The 21,561-nt window shown below is 38.6% G+C and overlaps 1 protein-coding gene across 3 annotated transcripts in view; it reads left to right on the forward strand.

Annotated features, from left to right (window-relative positions):
- ppfia2 (PTPRF interacting protein alpha 2) overlaps positions 1-21,561 on the forward strand; it is a 101,036-nt gene that overhangs the window by 70,099 nt on the left and 9,376 nt on the right. For 2 of the 3 annotated variants that reach the window (XM_079399350.1, XM_079399349.1), the window contains 19 exons: positions 405-488; positions 1,298-1,429; positions 1,511-1,573; positions 1,683-1,774; positions 3,811-3,949; positions 4,028-4,245; positions 8,724-8,964; positions 9,347-9,376; positions 10,085-10,212; positions 10,302-10,480; positions 10,674-10,764; positions 14,745-14,826; positions 15,912-16,112; positions 17,268-17,330; positions 18,309-18,341; positions 19,070-19,245; positions 19,620-19,717; positions 19,817-19,992; positions 20,970-21,038. In XM_079399350.1, the coding sequence (XP_079255476.1) occupies positions 405-488; positions 1,298-1,429; positions 1,511-1,573; positions 1,683-1,774; positions 3,811-3,949; positions 4,028-4,245; positions 8,724-8,964; positions 9,347-9,376; positions 10,085-10,212; positions 10,302-10,480; positions 10,674-10,764; positions 14,745-14,826; positions 15,912-16,112; positions 17,268-17,330; positions 18,309-18,341; positions 19,070-19,245; positions 19,620-19,717; positions 19,817-19,992; positions 20,970-21,038 (2,295 nt within the window). The remainder of the gene's footprint in view (positions 1-404; positions 489-1,297; positions 1,430-1,510; positions 1,574-1,682; positions 1,775-3,810; positions 3,950-4,027; positions 4,246-8,723; positions 8,965-9,346; positions 9,377-10,084; positions 10,213-10,301; positions 10,481-10,673; positions 10,765-14,744; positions 14,827-15,911; positions 16,113-17,267; positions 17,331-18,308; positions 18,342-19,069; positions 19,246-19,619; positions 19,718-19,816; positions 19,993-20,969; positions 21,039-21,561) is intronic. The other variant, XM_079399348.1, reaches the window with a different exon arrangement.

The raw sequence follows: 21,561 nt of genomic DNA on the forward strand, positions 1-21,561 counted from the left end.
CTGAAAGCTGCTCTCTCTCTCTCTCTGTCTCTCTCTCTCATTCACTTCACTCTGTCTGGCTGTGGGTCTGTTCACTGCTGGTGTATTTCAGCTGCATGTGATGCTCAGCTGGGATTTTCTTCGCTTTAATGAGTTGCTGACGTACTTGGTTCTTTCTGTTCACCCAGGAGAGAACAGAAGCTTAAGGAAATATACGCTCCTTCTCTTTACCTGTCTGCTCAACCATGTCTGTGGTGTTTGGTGTGATGGCACTTTATAAACCAAGAGCAAAATCTCATAAATCTAGATTATTTTCCAGCCAACATCATAGTCATGGTTCAAGGGTCTTTTCTCTGCTGGTTTGAGCTAATTTGTGGATTTATACTTTCTCATCTGACAAAATACAATGTGTGTTTGTTGTTCAGGCGGAGGAGAGACACGGCAGTATCGAGGAGCGGATGAGACATTTAGAGGGACAGCTGGAGGAAAAGAACCAGGAACTGCTCAGGGTCAACATCTCTTTATATCATTAAAGAATCCACACTTCCATACTAAATATTATCATCACAGTATGCTTACTGAATTTTGTGCAGAATGTTAATTTTCTGTTTGTGGAATATCCGAAATACTATCATAATTTGTCAACAACAACAACAACAACAAAAAAATAATACAAACCATATGAAAACAGTATAAAACAGCATGCTGCATGGAATATTATATCCCACAATGCAATGCACTCTACCTTGACCTTCCATTTCCAGTATAATGAATGAATATGAAAGCAAAATCCACTATGATTATCATCTCCTCCTAACGCATTTTATTAAACCGTCAAAAATGCAGATACAGGTTTTACTTTTGATTTTTATCTTGTGATAACTGGGCAACACTCAGAATTGCAATGTTTGTATAATTAAATAATACCTAACTTCAAATATGGGTCAAAACTACACATAACAGTAGCTGACACTTTATCACAACAAGGCTCTGAATATACATAAATTTGAGAACAACCCTAAATGCCCAGCATTTAAATTTTTGCCATTTTTCTCTAAATTATACCCCAATGCAAATATTGCCTAAAACAATATGTAATGAGTATCGATTATTTGGGTCTCTGAGCGTTAAACATGCAGTGTTGTGAGGTTATATTATTAGTATTTTGTATTTAGTATGCTAGTATTTTATTTCTAAACATAACCAGAAACATTGTCTTTACTGATATAGCAATTTTCCACACACATAATTTTGTGAATGTAATACACATTATGTATTTTGTGAATAAAATGTTGATAAAATAAAATTGTTTCCTCAGGCTCGACAGAGAGAGAAGATGAATGAGGAACACAACAAGCGTCTGTCAGACACTGTGGACAGGCTCTTGACAGAGTCAAATGAACGTTTACAGCTTCACCTGAAAGAGAGAATGGCCGCTCTTGAGGATAAGGTGAGAGAAGATCTAACCATCATAGCAGATGTCTTCCGATAATGTTGATCACTCACACTGTTTCCATTGCTTCTCTTTCAGAATGTGTTAATACAAGACTCTGATAACTATAGGAAGCAGTTAGAAGACTCCATACAGGAAAAGGTTATTAGTTTTTATTTTCTGAAAACTAGCTTGGTGGAACAAATTTTGATGCAATACTTTGGTATCCATTCTGAGTAAAATGAAACTTTAATGTGCTTTGCGGTTGTAGTCTCATCTCTCGGAGGAGATCGAGAAACTGAGATCTGAACTGGATCAGTACCGATTGAGGGCCGGATCCCTTACAGATCCCACACTGTCACGGTGAGATAGAAAGCATGAAGAACTCAGAATTATCCTTTCACAATAAATAATAACTCTGTTCCAAAACCCAGCAAGCTCAACAGAATTTTGAGGCAACATAGGCATGCGCTCATCACAAAGGCTGTTCCAAATACAGTAGCTGGCAACAACTTTAGCAGCAGCACTGCATGAGGCGATCCAAGGATACATTGCTATGAGATCACACAGACAGTCATATTCATTTACTCCGTAGGGGAATTGGTTTTTAACAATAATTTATCACCTTTTAAAAACAGACCTACTGTGAGCTCTGAGGTTGTTAACTGGTGGGTTATGCTTTTTTTTGAAGCCATCAGCCCACATTTTTTAAACTTATTAATTATGTTTAGTGGAATTATAGGTGAAAAACTGTTACCCATTATTCTTTAAAAAATTCCACCAATCAAATTAGACTTTGCAATAAACGTAACATTTTTGGCTCTTATAAATATAATCAATAACTTCAAATAGTTTTATATTTCATCATCATTTTCAATTATGCTTCATGGGATTGTTCCAGATCTGTCACTGATAAGGTTCCATTATTGTTAAAATGCCTTAAGACTGCGGTGTATGTAGACGCCAATATAACTCACAAAGAACTATGTTACCATTTCTATGCGGTGTTTGTCAAATTACTTGACCTCGATTCTTCTGTATGATTTTATACTACGGTTCCATTAAAACATTAGTAGTGATGAGTTTTGCAAGTGAAGTTTATTGTTTCCAATGTATTTCATCGTGAAACTAACTTGTTAGAATGTAAACAAAATGTAATTTTAGATTATAAAAGTTTTTCGCCATGTCTAAATTAGGGATGCATCGATCCGATATTCCGTATCAGTATCGGTTCCGATACAGTCATTTTCTGCTGGATCGGGTATCGGTCAGACGAGACCAATCCAAATCCGATACTGTGCGTATAGTATTCTGCGTTATTGTTAAGCCTGACAAAAGGCACCAAACAAATGATAAAGCAGCATAAAGTTTTCGTGCACTATATTCCAAGTGTTCTGAAGCCATTACAGAGTTTAATGTGAGGTAGAGATGAATATTTAAGTCAAGTTCACGGAAACTCTTCTCTCCACTGTGGCTGTCTATCATCCTCCATTCAGCATTCAAACTGCTTGCGACGTTCGGTTTACGACAGTCAAGATGATGAAACTATCTCCAAGAGCGCAGTAACTGAAATGTAAAACTGTTAAAAGAAAAGGCTCAATAAACTATCGCACAGATTTAATACACTACACATCAATATCTCTTCACTTTGTGCTTTGAACTTTTCTATGCTGCATGTTGTGACTCCGTGTTGCTTCAAGCACATCATTCTGTGCACAGGATGCGCATAAGCGCTTTTTGCCACTCTGTATTGAAGCCTTTCGTATTATAATACTTTTGCACAATGAAAGATTATTAATAGCCTTTCTTGTTCTGTCCTATCTATCATATGTTGCTGCCTCCATTGCTTTGCTATACATTTCAAAGAAATGTCTTTTAATTTTATAATATATACAGTATTTATATATAAATATATTTACTTGTTTTTCATGAATGTATTTTACAACAATACAAAGAGCAATGTGTAACATTTTACCAGATTCAGTCCTACACTTATTCACTTTTATTTGTTCCCCACTAAATAATGTTATTTCACTAAATGTTTAGATTTTATAAAATTATTGCGCACTCGTGTTTTTTCTAGAATAACTTTTGCTGCTGAATTATCCACTATCCTAGTTTATAATAGTATCTTTGTCATAGATTATGATTATATATTTTTTCATTTATTTTTCTTTAACATGAAGTTGTCTATATTTAGTAAATTTGTGTTTAACACACAAAACAATGATGATCAGGTCAACACTCTGAGGTATAGAAATTCTACATTGATTATAAAAAAAACTGTGCTGGTATCAGCCGATACTCAGAATTTTTGGTATCGGATCGGATCTGAAAAAAATGGTACTGGTGCATCCCTAGACTAAATTCTAGCTAATTGATTATGGTCTTGATTCCAGGTCTCATCTGGATGCATCCGGAGATCTGCGTTTTTCTCTGGGTTCTCTTGCCGAGACGCAATCAGACCATTATCGCTCCACCAAGGTGATCCGCAGGCCCAGAAGAGGGCGCATGGGGCTATGTAGGGACGAACAGAAGGTAGGATCTCATCACCTATTGTTTCTCGAGCTTTGTGCTAAACCTCACTCCTTGTGTTTCTCTTTCATCTTCTTGCAGGCTAAGTCTCTGGGAGAGCACGAATGGCGCTCTCAGCAACTTGGCATTCTGGGAGGCCACCCTTTCGAGAGCGACACGGAGATGTCAGATATCGATGACGATGACAGAGAGACCCTTTTCAGTTCAATGGATCTACTGTCTCCTGGAGGACATTCAGATGCTCAGACTCTGGCAATGATGCTGCAAGAACAACTAGATGCCATCAATAAAGAGATCCGGTCAGTTTGCTGAGTTTGCACCTTTTCATAGACTAGGCTTAAATTGAGTTGCCTTAATGGTCTACCCAGAGATGGGCTACATTCAGATTACTTTAATGTCTGTAATGTAATCCATCTGTAAAGCAAGGAAATGACATTATATTTCTTAGATATATCACCTCAGAGGTGATAAAACAGCAGGGGACTTAAGATCGACCCTTGGTGCACACCTTATTTAGCATTATTAGGCTTGACATCTGTTCATTTACACCAACAAAGGTAGGATCTAAACCAGGCTAGCACCTGTTCTAAAACAGCAACAGAATTTTGAACACTGTCTAAAAAAGAGGGTTAATGATATATCAAATGCAGGCCTAGCAGAGAAATAAAACCCTAGTTGGATAAAAAAGTAAGACATTTGTTACTCTGATAAGTGTAGTAATGGGGCCTGAAACCTGACTTTGGGGAAATCTGATATGGGGTGATTTTTTATTATTTATTGAACATCTATGTTTGTTTTTCTTCTTGTTGTTCATTTAGCTTTAGATTAAGAATAACTCTTAAAGCTTTTCTTTAAAACATCATTTAAATGTTGTTTAAAAAAAACAGTCATAAAGCAAACCTCAGTATTCTTTTTAGTCAGGTTAAGGCTGGAATACACTGCACAACTTTTGCACAGATTTTTCTACCGTTTTGCAGTCTAGAGGAGTTGACGCTTGTTGCCAAAAGTTGGAGCCAGTCTGCAGATTTTGTACAGTATTGACAGATTTCACATGTGATTTTTTTAGCTTCAGAATATGAATCAGTAAAGTGGGAGGAGATCAAACATGTTTGATATATTTTGAGCCAATTTTAGAACGAATATTGTTTTCATTTGGCATGTGTCTCCTAGCAACGAGACAAGTTTTAGCCTTTAACTTGAAATGTGGTGTGTGATCCTTAGTTGTGAGGTGTTTAATGCCCATTTTTTAACCTTTTATAAAGTCAGCAAGTGTGGAAATTGTTTTACAATATGCTCAGATTTTAAAAGTCCTGTAGTGTATTCCAGTCTTAAGTCTTTTTTAAATGTTATGACACTTTTTTCTCCATTTTAACTGGCACTTACAAATCGGTTGTTTCTGTCTTGTCACACTCACTCATTCTCCTGTAAATCTAATCTTTTCTGATCTTTGCTGAATGTTTATTTGCTATATATTTTATCCAGAGTGACTTGTAGTACACTGATTTCTGGGACAGGTACAAGTTCCTTGTCTATTATCCTTGTAGCTTTGTTTAACCCATTTAAATTATGCTTGAATATTCCCAAACTATGACAGTGCGATCCCTGTGTGAGATATGTGATTGTTGTCATATTTTATTTCTATAAAAATCTAAAATACATGTTCTGATGTACTGTCGATATAGTTCGCATAATCATCAGTAAAGTGTGTTCTGAGATCTGAGGTCTTATATCACTGTATTAATTCGCTGAGGTGCGTCGTTGGGGAATCCTGGAGTGTGACGTATGAGGGGAACCCCGGTATTACAGCACAGCGTCACACAAGCTATGATACAAAGTTACAGAAACTAAGCAACCGAAAGCAATATATGTCTTCCTCAGATGTAATGTTATTTCTGTACTTCAGCGTTGGGTAAAAGAGCATTATAATCTCCTTTGTGGTAGAGAAAGCTGCTTACATGTAGGCTACGGGAAACAGCAAAGATGTTGAATTAAACATCCACACAATCAGCATTTCCACATGTTTATACTGGCCCCGATAATCAAAACTTCTACCTAGCGCTTGCTCCATTTCTGCAAATCAGTTTTTGTAAATGAATGACTTGATCCACATATGGCCTTCATCAACAGCTGCTTGCGCCACCTGCTGGTGAGCGGCTGACATCAGCTGTGGATCATGCATCGGTGCTCTACTGCTATTCCTGCGGGTCCCGGATGTACAACGCTGAATTTTCTGCCGAATTTGAACCACTAAATTTGTGACAGCGAATTTGGAAAGTTAAATAAAATTAGCGAAATTTGCCTGTCGAATATTATACATCGTATTTTTAAACAGACTTAATATTTTGGAAGTGAATTGTGTAAGGTGAATATGAATTATTTAATTTTTAATTACGTAAATGTGTGTAAAATATTTTGAATTGAAATATTCACAGCTTAAATAAACAACTATGTTAAATTCAAGGACCTAAAAATGCTAGTCCTGGAAATACAAGGCATTAAAATGCAAGCACTGTTAATTGCAATGCATCTGTTTTTTTTTATTTGTGGAATTCAGCATGCTTTATGTTTCAAAAACTATTGTCATTATTCTGCTTCCATAAAGGTTTCTCCTGTAGGCTATTCACGCAGTGCATAAGGTGGAGGCTGATTTGACACTTGATAACTTGAGGTGTGACTCCAGTAGTTATTGAACAAGAGCGGTTGACTGAAAGGTTTGCCTTGAGGACATGGAAACCCTTTACTCCATGTGGACATTTCTGCTGTTCCTGATTTCCATAATTTCTGGGATTGGCATATGTATACTGTATATATCTCCTTAATATCATAACACTATCTGGCTGGACACGTGTCCTGCATGTCGATGTCCTTTTACAAATTGGTCACTCTAAGGCCAAACTGGGTTTGAAACAGCAGCCCTTGCACTTATAGCTAAAGGCAGGAATGCCCTACACAAGTTTTAAAATCTGAATGCAAGACATCATACATTTACCGACTTTGTAAACAGTCATAAAATTCATAAACTTCTCCAGACTGTAAATCGGGGCAGTCGTGTAGTGCATTCCAGCCTTAAGCCTGTCAAAAGAAAATGTATGACTTCAAATCAAGTACTAACAAATAAACCGTCCCAGCCCTTTGGATTTTATTGAGATCTAATTTGAAATTTGTCCAATTCAGTGGAAATGTGTGATTAATATTTGAAGAGGCCAGAACAGACAGAGAGTCTTTCTTCAGCCGTTTTTATGGAACTTTAGTTGGATTTTAGTTATTTCAGTTATATTTTAGTTATTTCAAAGGTAATTTTAAATTCACTGAGAGCCACTCACTGCAGACAAATTAGAATTGTTTTTAGATAGTTCTCTGTCCTGTTATTTCCCACATTTATTTTTGGTCAGGGAGCTCCCTTTATGTAAGTTTCATCAAAATACAAGAAAGCAGCTTATAAAAAATGTGCAACCTCATATACAACTTAGAGTATGTGTGTTTAACATTATTTGATTACCTGTGTACAAATACTGCTCACGATGCTATTAAACTGTGCCTCTAATGTCTGCTGGGTTTTTTGATTACAACAGGAAGAAAGTTGGTTCTCCTGTGTGTGGTTTATTTCTCTCCCCCCAGCTGTGGTCCGATTTTGATAAAGCACCAGCTTTGGTCTTTGTGCTTTTGGGCTGTTGAATGTCTTACAACAAACTGTAAACATGTTTAATGCTTGACAAATGGTCAATGTTTAATTGTTTGCAGCCTGCTCGATGGTTGCTTTACAAGATATTCAATAATCCAAGGCCATGAAAAACATCCACTACAAGAGCTGTCAAGTGTTTCAGCAGTAAACTGCAGTTTGCGATTCTTGAGCATTGTCGGTCGTGTCCTCGAGCGTTCTCTGAACAAACTGCATCAGTTTTTGGCCAGTAAAGCACAAGATTTCATTATTTCTCTGTTTCTGTGAGCTTATTATTGCATTTTGTCATCATTTTTCTATGTTGAAGGTGAATTTCTGAGAAAAAAATTAAATAAACAGTTTGTAGGTTGATTCCCCTGAAGAGTGTGAATGCTTGACTTTGTTTATTTGAACAATTGGAGCATTCAACATTTTTTTTTCACAATTTAGTGTGTTTTTTTTTTCTTCTGTTAAATAGATACGAGCTCACAGAAAGTTCTGGTACTGGAGAAGATACCATAGCATCAATAGGCTATTTTTATGCTTTCTTTTGATATATTTCTATGTATAGATTTATACACATGTATACAAAAAATGTTAGGGTTTTGTTTGAAATGTCTTTTAGAAATTACCTTTGTTAGATGTCAGGTATTACAATTTAAAGAAAAATTTAAATGAAACTTTGCCAACTTTCTACTTTTTTTTTTTTTTTGATATAGTAGCTTTAAAGCAAGGCTGTCTAAAACCATGGAGTATGTAGATTCGCTGAATCTGCAAACCAGTCTAAACATTGTAACATTGTAATTGTGCATTTAGTAAAAAAAAATATATATAATTTGCATCCAGACAGCATTCAGAATTTCTGATGAACAACAGTGTGGCTGCTTTTTATGTTCATATTAGTGATGTGCTTTTCATTTTGTACCATCAGTTGTAGTAAAGGCTAATTAGTTGTTTCAGCTGCATTGTTTTTAGTCCTGTTGCCAAAATTATTTATGCATTTTCACCCAGCAAGCTCAGCACTCCAGTAATGTTGTAAATCAAAATGCTATTAGCTCATTATCATACACTGTAATTTCTGACTCACTGCGGGCTAAACTCTTCCCCTTGTTACTCCAGGCTGATCCAAGAAGAGAAGGAGTCGACAGAACTGAGGGCAGAGGAAATCGAGAACCGTGTGGCCAGCGTGAGCCTGGAGGGGCTGAACCTGGCACGGATGCACCATCCCGGAGCCTCCATCACTGCCTCGGCCACCGCATCCTCCCTCACCTCCTCCTCCCCTCCCAGCGGACACTCCACCCCCAAACTCACCCCACGCAGCCCCGCCCGCGACATGGAGCGCATGGGGGTCATGACACTGGTATACGAGCCCATCAGTATCTCTGTCCATATCTTCATATCAAGATTTACAGTACATTTTCTTTGATCTTTTTATATATTAAAAGTGCTGACCATAGATGGAGGAAGTTAGTTAGAAAAAAATGGACCCTTTAAGAATATTTTTTTGAATTCACGGCATGTAACTTTAACGTTTTGGAGCTTTACAAAAGCCTTTTTTCATGCAAATTGTAGTGCTGGTTAAGTCACAAATGACACAGTGTGATGTCTCTCAATCAAATGCTGTAATACAGCTTTCCTGGTCATTTCTCTGCAGTTTCTGCATCATGCTGCGTTGCATTGAATGCCTCATGATTATCCAGTATCCATTAACCTGTTAACATATTTTGTTTTTTGTTCTGCAGCCCAGTGACTTGCGGAAACACAGGAGAAAGGTACTTAACATGTGGTCTCTTCACAAAAGAGCAGGCTTTATTTGGCATGACAATTGTTTTATGAGCAGCATAGTGGACACCGGCGTTGGGGGAACATCTCAATTTAAAACAAATTTCCATTTCGAATTCATGAGTTGGAACTGAATTGAATTGGCTACAGTACAAAAGGGTAAATGGAATAAAATATAAGAAAATTCAATGAGGTTTATGCTTAAAAAAAAGACAATTTTTCTTGTCCCACTGGCAAATTTACTTAATTCTCTGAAAACAAGTCTTAGTATTACCATTTTGCTCCTTAAGCACATTTATATTGTTTTAAACATGTTCACATATTTGTACGAGTTAAAAAACATTTTTAATAATTATTTTTTAATTTAAAAAAAAAAAGTGTATGGGTGACATTTATTACTTGATTATTATTGATCTATGTTAATCTTTATTAACATCAGTTATTATTAGCTGAGGTTTCTGGAATACCCCATTTGTTATATGAAATTATGTATTATTAAGAAATATCCTGTTTTCCACCCCTCAATATATTTAGAAGAATGCTAAGAAAAAAAAATATTGAAGTCCATTGACTTCCACTGTATGTGCAAAAAGCACACTGTGAATGTCTCAAAATATCTTCTTTTTTGCTTGATAGAAAAAAATGTCTTTTCATTTTTGGGTGAACTGTCCCTTTAATTCAAATTCCCTTTGTCACAGATCGCAGCGGTGGACGAGGACGGTCGAGATGACAAGGCCACCATCAAATGTGAGACCTCGCCACCTCCCACACCTCGCCAAGTCCGCATGACCCACACGCTGCCTGCTTCTTCTCACAATGATGCACGGTGAGACAGCAAAAAGACAGCAGCCAGACACATCCTGCGTACAAACATAACCTGACTTTCCCGCTGTTAATCTGTTTGTCTGTCTCCAGCCTGACAGCTGCATTAGAGACAGAGGCCAGTGCTCTGAGCAGTGTAGCCAGCAGTCAAGACTCCCTCCATAAACAGCCAAAGAAGAAGGGCATCAAGTCCTCCATCGGACGTCTGTTTGGGAAGAAAGAGAAGGCCAGACTGGGGCAGCTGGGGAAAGAGATTATGGGACCAGGACAAGGTGAGAACAAAAATATGATAGACATAGAGACATATGCGATATTAAGAGTTTTGTATATATGTATATCACAGAAAACGCAGTCCTTTTTGATATTGATATAATCTGATTAAAACACTGGTCTAAAGTCGTAAAAACGTAAATATAATTACTAACATTATCAAATGACTGGTTAATGGATCTTCTCCATCGGTAGGGAATGTATCCGATCCTGAGCTTCAAGGTCAGGATATTGCAGTGGGAAAGCTGGGAACACAGGCGGAGAAAGATCGCAGGCTTAAAAAGAAGTAAGTATTTTATAAACCGCTCTCTGACAAATTCTAATTATGCACCCAACACAACCTTTTATGAAGGTAATTCATTCCTGGGCCCAAATCTTGAAAAACTAAATATTACTGGCACAACACAACTGACACAACATCACAAACAACACAAATACTGTGATGTTATATTTCACACACCTCTCTTTACAAAATAATATTTGAACATATGGCCCATCTGGATGCATTGCAGTGCCTTAGGCCAAAAAACATACACTACGCAAGTAAGAAAGAGCTCTGTGTAGTCCAGTTGTACAGACTTAGAGTGAGTTTTTGCGTCACTTTTAAAATAGCAAGCCTCAGTACTCAAGATAGGTAGTTATCCAACAGATTTATTTTATTTTACGTATGTAGCTTTAATGAAATTGTGAAGATTGTTTGGCCATGACAGTAGATGACCTGAATGAACAAACGACCAACAACAAAAGTATTTCCAAACAATTTTTTGCTATATTTGAAGTTTGTGGCAAAACTTTGACAATCCAAAGAAATTCCGCAAAAAATTGATCCTTGGATAGAAAACCTGGCTAAGATGTGCTATTAAATTTTGCGCAACTAACTGGTGTTCACATTTACGTGTTTGCGTAGAGTATGTTTCGGGCTTTATGTTAGCTAATCTAAAAAATAATGTATTTTCAGTGACAATGTAGTTTATGCTCTTATTTGTTTAACTATACAAGACCCATTTACCTGTTTGCGATAATAATAGAGCCTGTTATCTATATGCCACATGGTGTACTACTTAAAATACAATTAATGTACGATTGCCATTTGTAGAATGTATGTTAACATGAGAATGTGCCTTTCATAGCAGGCTTGTGACTTTGTTGCATACTTGGTTGTGTTTACAGCATGTCATGCGATGCTTGCTGAATATCACATTTCTTTGCCTTAACGCTAATGGTTGAATGTGACCGTTTTATGTAATTTGACGCGTGTCGGTCTCATCCATCGCGGCGCCACGCGAAGGAGGCTCTTCACTGTTTCCATTGCACTGTCACATTTTCTGCATGCTGTATGATTAAAAAAAATAAACTTTTAAAGACAAGTATTTCGATTGTGACCAACCAGTCAATATCTAAGTGCAAAAATACAACGATTCCCAACAGTAATGCACGTCTCTGAACAGAGGTGTTTTTTTCTAAAGTCTACATACAGTATGCTCAATAACAAGCATTTAATTTTGTCTCCCATCGCTTTCTCTATTTTTCTTTTCTCTCTCTCTATCTCTTTTTCTCCTCATCTGACTCTGTATCAGCGGGTAAGTTTAGTTTGTGTTGCCGAGACTTGCTGCATTTTCCACTGTCGACGCTCTGTCCGTGTCTGTCGTCATGCTCCTAAAGTGTGTGTCTTTCTTCAGGGGGGTCTGATGCATTTCCTTTCTGTCCATCCAGAGACCCCCACCTCTGCCTTTCTTTTTCATTTGACTGTAAATGTGATTCTCCCCCTCTGCAGTTCTATAGAGGATGCATCTCTGCCTGGAGAGAGAATGTGTGCCTTTATAACAACCTGTTCTCAATCTGCCATGCCGGGGCCTTTCTCCTCTCGTGTACGTGTGCGTGCGCGTGTCCGTGCGTGCGTGTGTGCATCGTGTTCCGTATTCAATAACCAGGTCTCGTTTCTGGTTATGGACTGTCAACTCATTGACTTCTTCCCTGCTCTCTTTTTCTTTTCATTTTGTTTTCTCTCATAACTGTTTCTCTCCCTCCCCAGCTACAGTATGTTCAGAAGAAGTCACTCATATGCATTACATTCGACCTGAACATATGCAGTCCAACACGTACAGATGAGGAGAGATGCATCATGACCACCACCACCACGAAGGCCTTATTGCCTTTACAGCACACAGACATGAAAGTTCACGGCCACAGGACAGTTCCCCATTGACACGGTGGCGGTGCTCAATCCGGTTCGATGCTGTGTTTTTCCATCAAAGAAAGGTGGTTCAGGAAAATTAGACCCATTAAACCTGCTGGTTTAAACCGGGAACAACTAGTCTCGTGTAGAAAGACTTTTAAAGTCGGTATGAAATAAAAGTTAGCCCGATTTATTTTCTAAATTCATGTTACTGTTCTTATTGTGACTGATTCATCCGTGCATATGTTAAATTGTCAATTACCGAAGTAGGAAAAAAATCCCTTTCTTACAATTGACTGCAAGTTCTCATTCAAATCCAGCTCACTTGGATGCACGTGACAATGTGGAAAAAAAGATCCGTCATGCATAAAGCGTGGTCCATTTTATTAACTTTTAGTAACAACTTATTCAGGCACGAGTCGCCCTGACAAACCACATTTTCTTTCAGATACTACAATAGAACATCATGGAAAAAAAATCTTATTTCCTTAAAGTATTATTTTTTTGTTCTGAAAATACATTTTTACAATGTTGAATTTTGCTTTGGCATGGCGATCTTTCAAAAAGGATTGAAACATGTTAGCAAAAGTGCCTTTTACAAACTGTTACAGGATTTATCTCGTAACAGCATTGACGAAATGGATGGCGAACAGCTTCACAGGTTCATCGTAAACACCAACTTCAGTTGTTCAACTAAGCTACATGAAAAAAAAACTAAATTAAACAGAATACTAACATATGGCTCCAAAACTAGAAATAATATGGTTTATTAAATTTTCGGCTTACAGGTTACATAGTAACATTTCCGTCGACTCTCGAATAAAAACTATTCACCCCCCCCCCCCACACACACACACACACACACCCCTCGCATAAAACCCGGATCTGGCACCATCACCGGCACCACTTTGGTGGAAAAGAGATCTCAGTGGTCACGTAAGCGGTTTTGAGATTTTATTTGTGCAGACAGAACCATATCATTCACTACAGCATGTGTCAGTACTGCACCCAACACTTCAAGTGGCCTTACCGTACACCCCAAACATGTGGTTGGTTTACAAAGCTGCTCTCTTAGGAAGGAACACCCAACTGTCTCTGCCTTAAAGTCCACCGCAATTTAACCACACCATAAAATACTCACCATAAAAAATGCTTGTTCTGTAGCGAGGTGCCCTCAGAATTGCATCACAGTTCAACTAACGGTTAAGCCTTACCACAAAATATCTCTGAATTTGACAGAATTTTGGAGACAACCACGCGCTCACATTCAGACGTTAGAGGGAGAGATGTATTGAAACATTTCTAAAGACACACTCTGTTAAAAGCCTTTCAGACCCTGTGAAGTTGGTAAACGACAAGAGGCAACCTTGAGGAAAGCTAGACATATTTCCCAGCGGAGATCTGCGTTGAAAGCGTCCGCATGAATGTCTGATGAGAGTTTATGATAGCAGCCTTGTCTTAAGTGCAAATATTTATCAAGACCAACAAGACGGACTAGGGTTCAAAAGAAAAGGCATTTCTGTTTCCCCTCGATAAGTCACAGTATTCCAGTTCTCTAAAGCTCTCGGTTTTATAGACGAGGATCTGGGCGCAGCAAGGAAATGTCACGATATGTTTATCTGAAAAACTGGAACTTTCAGTTCGCTGGCGTCTCAGCGTGACCGACACCATTAGTTTCTTTCCTTCGTTTCATCCCCCTCCGAAAAACTCGTCTTTGATTCTTAACCAGAAACCCAGACTGCGTTTAAGAGACGAGACAGACCTTAAATTAAATTATGAGTGATGTGAACTCAAACAGAGCATTAAGTGTTACTTATGTACACGCTACATGCTAATTACAGAATAGTAGAGGGTTTCTTCTTTTAAGAAGAAACTTGTGCATTTAGTGTTCCATGTTGCTCTGATAAACAGATAGTGGCCATTAAAGGACAGGAAACCTGGCAGAGACAGATAAAGCATCTCACTTTCTCTCTCTACATGCCCCTTTCCCTCTTTCTCTGTTCAGTTGATTATCTCTAAGCTGGTTCTGTCTTTCTCCTTATCTGTCTTCCCCTCTGTCTCGCTCTGTCTCTGTCACCTGCTCTCTCTAGACACGAGTTGTTGGAAGAAGCCAGAAGAAAAGGGTTACCTTTTGCTCAGTGGGACGGTCCTACAGTTGTCTCATGGTTGGAGGTGGGCAGTACTCATTTTTTTGCAATGAATGCAAGCTATATGTGAAAAGACACACAAAACATATGCGAGTAACGGCGACCAGTTATATCCATTTTCTAAAAGGCAAGTGTTGATTAGAAGTGCTGGGTAGATTACTTATTGTAATCCATTACTGATTCCAAATTACATAACACAAATTTTAGTAATGTAATCCATTACATTACACATTGATTAACATCAGTTACTACCCAGCTCTGGTAATTTGATGCCTTCTTTAACAGCTAACTCTTGTGTATTCGGTTACTAAAGGCCGAAAAAAAAACTATGTGGCTTTTGCCCCAATTTACAGTTTGGGGAAACTGTGGTGCAAGATGGAAAGTCTGGTAGTGTGAGATCCTTAGTCATTTTGTGTATAATGGGCAGTTTTCTCTGTAACCATTTACAAAGTCAGCAAGTAATGATGTCTAGTGTTTTAAAATGCGTTCAGATGCTGTAGTGTATTCCAGCCTTAAATATACCATTATATATTACAAATTTCTAGAAGGCCCCCCCCACACACACACAGTTATAGTTGTTATTATGCCCTTGTATTAGTATAATATGGGAGACAGGCATTTATGCACCATAATGACGCTGAAGAAATGTGTGATTAAAGGTGGCCTGGGGTGGGATCCTGGGAATTATTTCTGTGTTTGTTCCATATAATAGCACAGATTCTTTATTGTGTGGTTAAGCTAGCTCCGGGGCTGTCCGGGGCAGCTAAATAAAGACCTGAGCTGTATCGACTCGACAGCACAACAGTTGCACATTGCATACTGAGATCAGTGTCTCCTAGAATGATGCAAGTGTTAACATACAGAATGTTAACATACAGCATTTTTTCTTTTTGATTTAATGTCTGTAAATCTGAAGTAGAGAAGGAGATTTTGTCAGTATTCAGGTTTGTTTGTTTGTGGTCAGAACGGATCTGTTCACGTTTATCATTAGACGTAAAGCAATGGCGCCATATTGTGTTGAAGCTTGGATGATACTGCACAAGTCATTCTTTGTACTTTTAACTTTTTTTATGTACATGTTTAATCATGCTACAATGTGTGTGTTCAAAGCTGTGGCTAGGGATGCCAGCATGGTACGTCGCAGCTTGTCGTGCCAACGTAAAAAGCGGCGCTATCATGTCAGCCCTGTCAGACACCGAGATCCAGAGAGAGATCGGCATCAGCAATCCTCTACACCGCCTCAAACTGCGCTTGGCCATCCAGGAGATGGTCTCACTCACCAGCCCTTCGGCTCCCCCTACGTCTAGAACCGTGAGTGCACACGTGCACACACACACACACACACAAACACCCTTGGTTTTCATTAACATACATTTATAATTTATGAAAACATTGTTTGGCAAATACTGGGCCACACCGGTTAACTATAAATGTCAGTCACCATAGCCACTAAACCGATCATCATCAGCAGCTATTTTCAACCCATCCACAGCTTTAATTTGTTCCGTTGTCATGGTAATGGTGTTTTGCATCGATCGGAGAAACTGGAAACTTGACAGCTGATCTGGCATGTTATTGTGTAATGACGCATTCACAGCACATCCCAGCGGTCAAACTGAGTATTTGATGTTTTCGTTCCTTTCTGAAAGTGATTTATTATGCACTCCTTCTCAAAGCATCTCCTGATAAACTACTAACTACACAAATTGTGGTGCACACTGGACAATTCTGTCCACACCTGGCCATCTGAGACAGATTTCATAATTGTATTGTAAAAGACTTTTTGTTCTAAGATAAAAACATTGCAAACATTTGAGCTCATTTTTTTTCACTCAACAGGACCACGACAAAAAAAAATTGCACAGTGTGTACGCAATTCATTTAGCACTTTCAAGGCAGTTGTGTCATCTTCTGCCACAGTTCCTGTTCCGTCAGTCAGAACGATGGTTTAGGTGCATCCCAATGTATGTACTTGTGCACCGTTCTGTGCTGTTTTGTAGTGTAAATAGTGTGAATAGTGCATTTACACTGAAAATTCCAAAAAGAGAATATGCTATTTAAATACCCAGGTGATACACTTAACCGAAAAAATTAATTGTGTAATGTTGGAAACTTCAAGCGCTCAACTGTTTCAGCTTTAATTTGTAGCAGAGGGGAGGGGCTATCAGATGCTAATGTTAAATGACAAAATAACCTTATAAATTTCCTACACTACACGGTTGAGTACATAAGTACATGGTGTATAAGTGAGTCATTTGGGACGCAACTTTCATCTCCCCTGATGTGCATTCAGTGCGCTTGTGCTCGCTGTATGCGTGTTTGTCTCAGGCCTTTGACTCTGTGGGCGGGCCTTGCTAATGATCTGACTGTGATGCTGTAACACTATTGGCTTACAGTGCTGCTGCTCTTCTTCTTTAACACTGCTTGCCCTTCCTGTTGGATTCATCTCTGGGGCCGCCCACATAGCCGTCGGGTAATGTGTGGGTAACCCACGAGGAAATGGAGACCCTTGCTGCCCCCTCCAAAACGGTCAGTCACTTCATTCTTTTTAACTCTAACCAAACTAGGGTTGTTTTTTTCCCACATAATCCTTTGCTTACTCTTACTGACCCTTTTTGCTTTCACAGAATCTGGATGGAGCATGAAAGTCGACATGAAATCGAAATCACGCCTCATTTACTTTATTAGGACACGATCCTGATGTTACTGTGCACAATTCAAGCGGCTCCTGTTCTGAAACGATTTTCTTTTATCAGTTAGAGGATACAGCAATAATGGCAAATAACAAGAAAAAAATTAAAGTTAAAGTTGGAATATATGTTGTTGACTATCCAAATGCCTCCTCAAATATGAATATGCGGAAGTAAAATGAGTCAGGAATGTGGTTTCATGTCGACTGCGAGCTCTGGTCCCTAACTGGGCAGAGGAAGATTTCATCAATTCATGTCTGAATATATTTGAGCTTCCATAATCAACTCATATGTGCTTCTGTTACATCCATTGCTATGACCATTAGATGGGTGAACCAGCGGTGATAGAGGCCCTAATTTCCCATTGAACAGCTCTGAAAATAGCGAGGCTGAACAGATGTAAAGTTCTCACATTCAATCAGTCAAAAGAGAATAAAAGTAGCCTCGTTATCCTCCATTGAGCCTCATACAATCATCACGATTCACCTTCATCAGCATAACGATGTGTTCAACGGAAACGCTCACGACATGTCACAAGTACACCGAAGATGACCGCATGTCGTGTGTGTGATGTAGTTTGTGTGTGATGTATTGTGTTTGCATGTAGATTATTAGTTGAAGTCAAGCACTAGTTTCTTAGATTTTTTCATTCACCGTGTGAGCTGTTGCATTACGTGTTTAATAGCATTTAAATGGATGCATGTACAATAAGATGATAATGTGCAACATACGTGCTTTGAAAAGTTAACAAACGTACATATAGCGTAACATTTTCAAGACATAACACAGATGCACTCACTTTCTTGTGCTTCCATAGAAATCTGAGTCAGAGGAGGGGAGCTGGTCACAGGTGAGAGTGTAAAATCCACACTGAGCTACACTACTCATTTCTAACAGAAAACACACATTAACAAACGCATCTGGATTTTTAAAAAGCTTAGCTATAACATACATACGGTTCACCCACAGATGAAAATTTGGTCATTAATTACTCACCTCATTAATTCCAAACCTGTAAGACATTTAATTTTCGATATTTTTGATGAAATCTGAGAGCAAAAAAGTATTCTTGTAGCTTCATTAAATTAATGTTGAACCACTGATGTCACATGGACTATTATAACAATGTCCTTATTAAGTTTCTAAGTCTTGAACGTGTCAGTTGCATTGCGGTCTTTGCAGGGTCAGAAAGCTCTCGGATTTCATCAAAAATTTCTTAATTTGTGTTCAGAAAATGAACAAAGGTCGTTATAACGAGATGAGGGTGAATAATTAATGACAGAATTTTCATTTTTGGGTGAACTATCCCTTTAATGTAACACTAGAGTAACAGAATGACTTACTAACCTTATCAATGGATGGATGGATTATGCCGCAATAATAATAAATGAGCACAAATTTAGCACGATTTTTGTAGGATGGTGTGACATTGAAGATTAGAGTAATGGCTCCTGGAAATTCAACTTTGCCATCCCAGTAAATAATTTGGTTTAAAAATAGTTTTAATATATTAAAATGGCAAACAGCTATTTTAAACAGTAATGTTTCACGGTATTATTGTTTGTGCACATAATTTAGACACTGGCATATGGGGACATGAACCACGAGTGGATCGGGAACGAGTGGCTGCCCAGTCTAGGTCTACCTCAGTACCGCAGCTACTTCATGGAGTGTTTGGTGGACGCACGCATGCTGGATCACCTCACCAAGAAGGACCTCAGAGTGCATTTAAAAATGGTGGACAGCTTTCACAGGTCAGTAGTCCATTGGTCTCCAAGTCAGTGTTGCCAATTGGGCTACTTTACCACTGTTGAAGCAACCCCAATAACGTGATATTTAGCCCCTGGAATGCAAATTTTACCAGAGGAACCCCGCCGAAAAATGTGTGTCTTACCCTCCTGAACTTGATTTTTACCGGGGAACCCCCTCGAAAAGTGATTGGGCTAGTTTTGAGTAGCAATTGGGCGGGTTTTGTTTGTGAAAACCTGGCAACCCTGCTCCAAGTATTGCTATAAATGATTAAAATTTGATTAATTAAATTAGCGCTAACTTGACCTAACTGGCTTTGATTGAAATATGAATGTATCACTAAAATGTACTAATTGACGCATAATCAAATTTGCAACAGAACCAGTCTGCAGTACGGCATCATGTGCCTGAAGAAGCTGAACTACGACAGGAAGGAGCTGGAGAGACGCAGAGAGAGCAGCCAGCACGAGATAAGAGGTAGGCAGAAGCAGCCTGGAAACACTGCTAGGGCTGTGATAATCCAACAAACGTAAACACGCGTCATGATTTTGCGTGTTTATTTATATATTTATGCAGACGTGCTGGTGTGGACTAACGAGCGCGTGATTCGCTGGGTCCAGAGCATCGGTCTCCGGGACTACGCCAACATCCTGTTAGAGAGCGGCGTGCATGGGGCGCTCATAGCGCTCGACGACAACTTTGACTACAGCAGCCTGGCCCTGCTGCTGCAGATCCCCAACCAAAACACTCAGGTACATGTCCATCCATCCATGTGTCTATCCACAGACACACACACTCTTTACAGTTAAGGCGGTTTCACATGCAGCGTGATGAGAAAACGATTGATCACCTTCCGCTAAATCACGCCTGCACGCTAGGTGGGGCCGACCAGCAATGCATTTTTCCTCAGATATGTATCTCGTATATGGTCTGCTGCTCAATATATGCATCATTAAATTAAGATAAAGTTTGGTTCTGCACCAGAAACACAAATAATCCATAATTCCTACTAGAATACATCTTAAAATACAAATAGAGGTACAATTAGCATCAAGCTACATTTGAAAATTGCATGTGATTGTTTTTAAACCATCATCGAGTGGATATAATAATTTCCAATTGAGTTCTAAAGTGGATTTTTATTTTATAATTGGCAGACATGCACACTTCGTATGTTTTATAATTGATTGAGCGTGACACCGGCTTATTATTGGTCATAAACCTCCTTATGAAAAAGATCATGAGCTGCATAAAACACATACAGAAAATATATCGTCATAATCTTATATTATCCCACGATTGACAGAGCTTGAGTGAACGCACTCAGATTCATGATCATGTTCTCAGATACCAATGATAACTCAGCATCCTCTTCTCTCTCAGAATACTCTTCTTCGATGTTTGGTTACACTGCTTTTCTAAACAGTGCCACCACTCTCGCCCTTTTGTGCACCAGCAGCTGCTCCGGGCATGTGATCTTGGCTCAAATCTGATTGAGCGGCCCGTTTCGTCGCAGAGTGACGGGGAAAAAAATCATCACAGGATGATTTTTGTGTTGCAAATGATCGTGCCTGGTGTGAATAGCCCCATAGCAATCTATTATTTTGATTCAAAATCATCATTGCGCCGAACATTCGTGCCAAATTTTCACATTCGGTGTGAAAAGGACTTTACAGTAACTTGTTCATTTGGAGGTCGTAATGCAGAATTAATGAATTCTTTTCTACAGGCTAGACAAATTCTGGAAAGAGAGTACAACAATCTGCTGGCGCTGGGAACGGAGAGAAGATTAGATGAGGTGAATCACTAGTTTCTTACATTTTGTGTAGAACCGAACAACCGACAGTGCTTCCATTCCAAATGTTAAGCGATTTGCCCTGCCTACACACTGTAGACAGTGTCATGAAGGAAACAGAACTTCAAAAATGAGTGATTGTGAACAGATGTTTTTCAGTCAATAGCTCCAACACAAAACTCAAGGCTCAACTGAAAATTGATTTGAATAGAGATATGCTTGTGTAGTTAACCTTCATAATATAGGGACCAATTCTCACTATTAACTATAGTTGTTTATTAGCATGACTATTATTAACATATTGGCTGTTTATTAGTGCTTATAAAGCACATATTCTGCACGACCATATTCTAGTTTTGGGAAATAATTCCATATTCTATATTTTGGAAAAGCTTGTTAGAGTTAAATTATTCCTTTTTATATAGAACTAGCATCAATCAAACAGCAAAGCTAAAGGCATGTATGTAGTGCTATGTAATTAATTGCAGCAATAAGCACTTTGGACTAAATCTGCGTCTGGATCATC

This window comes from Barbus barbus (genome assembly GCF_936440315.1).
Source record: "Barbus barbus genome assembly, chromosome: 39".
In the NCBI taxonomy this organism is placed as follows: Eukaryota; Metazoa; Chordata; class Actinopteri; order Cypriniformes; family Cyprinidae; genus Barbus; species Barbus barbus.